This window comes from Erigeron canadensis, chromosome 4 (genome assembly GCF_010389155.1).
Source record: "Erigeron canadensis isolate Cc75 chromosome 4, C_canadensis_v1, whole genome shotgun sequence".
Taxonomy (NCBI): Eukaryota; Viridiplantae; Streptophyta; class Magnoliopsida; order Asterales; family Asteraceae; genus Erigeron; species Erigeron canadensis.
The window spans coordinates 22,813,180-22,819,514 of NC_057764.1; the positions used below are offsets into that span (position 1 = coordinate 22,813,180).

Sequence of the window (6,335 nt, forward strand, 5' to 3'; positions counted from 1 at the left end):
AGATTGACAGATATGGTATATCCATTACCCATCCGTGATCCGCAAACGAATACTTATTTATACCCTTTATGTATCCACGGATGAAATTTATTGAAATTACCTGTTCATAGCGGTATCCGCTGATTAAGGGTTTTTTTGGGGTCTGTTGCCATCCCGAGCCCAAGTTTGTGTCATCCAGCTTAGAAACCAAATCAGCCAAATCGATTTTTCCAAACCATGTAACCCCAAATACATACAGTATAGCATATTGGATCCTGATTACTCCCCAAATTGATCCGTAAACACATCAAAATAGCTGCAAACTGTTTATCACATTCATTTAGTTGTGCGATTGTATGCATATCAAGGTTCGTTTCTGTTCTCTCTCTCTTTTGTTTTTAATCACGGTATATTGTTCTTAATTAATTTCCCCCCAAATAATTCAAATTAAGCGAAAAAAGCCCTAATTTTTCAAGTAATAGTTTCGCTTGTTGCTCAAATTTGAAGTATAGATATAGATATAGATATAGATATTCTTGTTGGAAAGAAAAATGTCAGAATACATTCCCTTTGAAATCCAAACTGAAATCATCAAAAGGCTTCCTGCCAAGTCAGCCGTAAAATTCAGACTTGTTTCAAAACCATGGAATTCTTACATCGGAAGTTCCGAGTTTATTATCGCTCATCACCGTCGCAACATTCACCACCAGCCACCCCGTCTACTTGCTTGGTGCAAAAACCCATCAGACGTTGACATTTATGTTACGCTTTTTGACGACGACGACTCTTTCTACCGACAAGACTTTACTCCCAAGTCTCAGGGTCTGAGTAAAGTACTTATGGATCTTAAAGTAGTTGACTGCTCTCTTGGCTTGGTGTGCTTATATGGTTCTCATTATCACGATCCATCAACAAGCGTTGCTATTCTTTGGAACCCTTTAATCAAAAAATCCGTTCAGGTTGTTTTGCCGCCCTCTACTACTGCTTCTGCTACAAGAGTTTTGGCTGGTTTTGGGGTTTGCCCCGTCACTTTTGACCCTATTGTTGTCAGCATTAGCCTACCTTGGAAAGCTCAAGTTTTTACATTGAGCTCAGGGACTTGGAGGAGCCTCATGTCGAGCAATCTGTCCCGTAGAAATATTAATCTGCCATCCGCTGGGGTAGGCTCTCAGGTAGTTATAGATAAGTTTATTTATTTGAATGCTCGTGAATGGAGGTTTGTTGATAAGGTTGCAAAACCTCAGAATGTCAATTTGATTGTATCATTTGATATGACTATTCATGAGTTTGATGTCATACAACTCCCAGATACCTTATCACACGCCAATTTCTTAAAGTTTTCTAAGATGCGAGACTCAATTGTTGTGGTTGAATTCATGAGCGTAAACATGGAAATTAATGTCGTTTGGGTTATGGAAGATATTGTAACGAAATCGTTCTCAAAGCGATACGCCATTAAAGCACCAAATCCAACAACGAAGGACGTTCTAGGTTTTAGAAACAGTGGGGAATCTATAATGGAAGCACAGTATCATGGTGAAGGAACACTTGAAGTTTATGAACCGTGCTCAGAACACATCAGTAAGCTTGGGATTAATGGAAAACCCTTTTCTTTCTTTGTAAGCCCTTATGTGGAAACTCTACTACTGCTTGATCAAGCAGATTGTCATATTCATGCCGACTCTGATTGATGTCCACGTTGTAATTGAGGTAGAGATCTTACTTTCATCTCCTTTTGGTTTCATTACTGCTTTCATTGGATATGTACTATTGCTCTCGCAGAGTGCATACACGTCAATGTTGCATTCCTAATATTTGAGTCTTTTCTTGCAAATTTATGGAAATGATGCATGCTTATTGTTACTTTTTTGATTTATTTGGGCATACATATTAGTTAAGACTGCATAATAACATAAATTCAGTATCGTAGATTATGATAATGTTGCTTTTCTGAGTTTGTCCATTGTCTTTATTGCTGTGATTGAGAATGTTCCATGATACATCTCTGTGGTAAAGCTTGCTTATGTGCATTTAATTGTTATTTTTTTTTCTATTATGATTTTATCCCAAACTTCTTTGGGGATATCATTTGCATTGCCATTGGTTCTGGTGCAAGATTGGCCATCTGAAAAAGACATCTATAATCGGCTCTCTCACCACAAAGGCACTCTGATCCTTTGGCACACCTCTTTAAAGCTTTATAGTGAAATAGTTGTCTGTATTTTGAAATGTCACACATAGCGTATCCTGTCTGATGGCATGCTCCATAACAGTTTCCTTAGCTGTTATTTTGGAACCAATTCTTGAACAATTCAAGTTATTGCTCTGCATTAATGCTGCTTTCTGGTAAAAATGTTCACATGCATAGGCCTGTTTTTTGTTGGGGTTGAAATAATAATTTTTTTCATGTACCGGCTGTTGGTAGTGTGTTTAAAGTGCTACAAGAAATAAAGAGGGATCAGGTTCTCTGAAAACACGGCAAGAAACAATGCTAGATTAACATCTGGTAAGGAAGTACCAATAGCTATCAACATATCTCCTAATTTTGTTGTAGTTTCTGTTATTGAGCTACAAATTATGATTTAGTAGTTTAAACAGTGTTGTTTCAAATGTATTTTGTATTTACACCTTCAATATTTAAAACAAGTACTTGTATCCATGTTCATTTCTTGACCACTCAGGTTCAATTTAAGATGTTTGACTTTTCTTAGTTGACTATGTATAGTCTCTGGGACTGGAATTCATCTCAATAGCAATATCTGTTTTTTTGATCTGCTAACTGCAATGAGTCAGCATCCCATCATAGATTCCATGTTTGATGCTGCTTTGGTAGACAACAGTGTAACGCGACGTCGATGAGTATCTAAATGTACATATTATTCTACTTAGCAATTGTAGAGAAGAGTACGGAGATAAGCTAATATGGATTTATATGATAAATTTGTATCGGATATATATTAGATATTATTATTTATTTATTATATCAAAATTATTGGGTAGAAAGTGTAAATTTGTGATGTAAAACAAAAAAGTGTAAATTAAAGTCAAAATTGAAAACAAAAGTCAACATTAAGAAATCGAGAGCTATGATTGGTCGATAAGTTATTAGAGCAACTGTGTTTTAGTATAATAAAAGATGTGCCGAGCATACTTTGTTTGCGTTAAAAATAACCCATCATCCGTATAAACTACCTAAAGTCCCAAAAAATAATTTAAATTTCCAAGATCTTTGATTGCAAATTCCCAATTGAGACAAGAGGTGAAGATGGTAATAATGGACTCATTGTTTCCGGTGAGAATGAGATCATCAACATACACAAGTAAGTACATGATGCAAGATTCACGAACATAGACAAATAGTGAGGGATCAGCACGGCTGCATATGAAACCGTAAGGAGTAAGAAATGTGCTTAGTGTAAGAAACCACAATCAAATGAAAGATAATCTAATCGCAGATTTAATTTAGAACACAACCATAAGTCAAATAGATGTTATTATTAAGAATAGAGTTTGAGTTTGTTTACAATACCAAAATTACAATATCAAACTAACAGAAAATATGAAATATAAATATGAATTTTTGATACAGACAATGTGAGAGGGAGAAAGAGAGATAATAATGAGAAGCAACAGATGGATGATTGAACTTGATAACCCTAATTTGGGTTAAGGTAGTATATATACATAGCCTATGTTTCCATTAAGCCCCCTAATCTTCTTTCTTTCTTCACAAGCTATCCATAGTTCCAGCTTCTACATAAACAGTCCTCTTGCTTCTTCCTTGTACATAACAAGTACCTGCAAATACCTCAACATAAACCATAAGTCCAAAATACACAAGAATTGGAAATGATCTTGTAATTTAACATCCCCCCTCAAGATCATTTCTGGAACATGTCAAACAGACCTAATTGATTACACAAATATGAATGTTGCTTGGAACCTAAACTCTTGGTTAACAAATCTGCAATGTTTAGATTAGAATCTATTTTACAAGGTTTTAACAATCATGCACAGATTTTCTCTTTAATAAAATGTAAATTAATCTCAAAATGCTTTGTTTTCTCATGAAACACAGCATTAGCAACAATTTGGAGAGCAGATTTGTTGTCACAAAATAAATTAATTGGAAGTGAAGTTTTAATACCCAGATCAGTTAATAGGTTCACAAGCCAAATAATTTCACAAGTTGCAGAAACCATAATCCTATATTCAGCCTCAGCTAAGGACTTAGCAACTGTATTTTGTTTTTTGCTTTTCCAAGACACAAGTGTTTTTACCCAGTGACAGATCTCATAGTTGCCAAACACCTAGCCTAATCAGAATCCACAAAACGTTTAAGAACAAGGTTCTCACATTTTTGAATACTCAAACCTTTTCCAGGAGACTGTTTAAGATATCTAAGAACTCTCAGACCAGCATTGAAGTGATCTTAAGTAGGAGCATGCATAAATTGAGACAAGCACTGAACAACATAGCTTATGTTTGGTCTAGTTAAATTTAAGTAAATTAACTTTCCAACCAGTTTTTGATAACCAGTAACATTATCAAGAAGTTTAGAAGAATCACCCTTTAAGGTTAAATTCATCTCTAAAGGAGTGTTCATAGGTTTGCATCCAAGGAGACCAAAATCATTCAAGAGTTTTAAGCAATACTTCCTTTGTGATAAACAAACACCAGTTTCATTTTCTAACACTTCAATACCTAAGAAATATTTTAATTTACCTAAATCCTTAATTTTGAATTTAGAATTCATCAATCCTTTAACTCTTTCCATTTCAACAGTATCATTACCGGTTAGCACAATGTCATCAGCATATACAAGTAATGCCACAAAGGTATTGTTTTCAGATTTAGTAAACAAAGAGTAATCACATTTGGATTGGCTAAATCCAAATTCTATCAAAGCACTACAAAGTTTGTCATTCCATTGTCTTGGTGCTTGTTTTAAACCGTATAGAGATTTGTTTAATTTGCACACCAAGTTACTACCATGATCAAAGTAACCTTGAGGAAGGTCCATATAAACTTCTTCAATTAAATCACCATAAAGGAAAGCATTATGCACATCCAATTGATATAAAGGCCAATTATAAGATACAACAACAGTAAGAGACACCTAACAGTTACCATTTTTACAACAGGAGAGAAAGTTTCCTTAAAATCAATACCAAGTCTTTGACTATACCCTTTAGCTACAAGTCTAGCTTTATATCTTTCAATTTCACCATTTGATTTATATTTAACTTTGTAAATCCATTTACAACCAATAGGTTGTCTACCAACATGTAAGGTAGTAACTTCCCAAGTATTATTTTTATTTAGGGCTTCCATCTCTTCATTCATGGCATTTATCCAATGAATATCTTTAGAAGCCTCATAATATGAAGTAGGTTCAATACTTTTGTTAGTATTAGTAGCAAAACAGAATAAGTCAACAGGCAAATGAGCATAATTAACAACTTTACTTAAAGGAAATTTAACTTTTCCCTCAATCTGAAAATCAGTTAATCTTTTAGACAAAGTAGTTTGCCTAGTTGACCTCCTAAGAACATTCTCATTATCATTTAAGCTATTATTAGACCCTTCAGAGTTGGAATCTTCAGAATCATCTCTAGAGGTGGTTGCAGACTCATCATTCCTGGTAGAATCTTTAGAACTGCCAGAGGAATGTATCCTAGTAGCTCTGTGATGACTGCCAGAGGAATGTGGTCCACCTAGCTCCCACCCTAGGATCAGTAGTAACACCTTCCTCTTCATCATAGGGTATGGAATTCTCCTCAACAATTGATGTATCATAGGTATTAAAGAAATTAAGTTGATTAACAGATTTGTCATACATTGTATTAATCAAGTCCTTTTTCATAGTAAATGGAAAGATATTTTCATAAAATTTGACATCCCTGGAAAAAAGATAACTTTTTGACTCAAGACTATAAAGTTTATATCCTTTTTTATCATTAGAATAACCTACAAAGACACATTTTTCAGATCTTGTTTCAAACTTATCAGAAACATTTAACTTTTTTGCAAAACATAAGCAGCCAAAAACCTTAAGATGATTTAGGAAAGGTTCAGAATTATACACCAATTCAAAAGGAGTTTTTTCCTTTTAACACGGAGGAATGAGTCCTATTTATAATATAAGTAGTAGTCAGAACACAATCACTCCATAGATAAAGAGGTATTCCCCCCTGAAACATAAGTGACCTAGCCACATTAAGAAGGTGTCTATGTTTTCTTTCTACAACCCTATTCTGTTGAGGTGTATAAGGAATAGAGGTCTGATGAATAATACCTTAATTTAGAATGAAACAAAGAACCAACTTGTTTATTTACAAACTCAGAACCATTAT

The 6,335-nt window shown here is 34.4% G+C and overlaps 1 protein-coding gene across 1 annotated transcript; it reads left to right on the top strand.

The window, feature by feature from the left end:
* Positions 1–207: 207 nt before the first annotated feature.
* Positions 208–1,685, top strand: LOC122598086 (putative F-box protein At4g21240). Its single transcript, XM_043770693.1, has 2 exons — positions 208–1,151; positions 1,288–1,685. Exons 1-2 carry the CDS (start codon positions 531–533, stop codon positions 1,312–1,314), a joined length of 648 nt encoding a protein of 215 aa, XP_043626628.1. The 5' UTR covers positions 208–530; the 3' UTR covers positions 1,315–1,685.
* Positions 1,686–6,335: the final 4,650 nt, after the last annotated feature.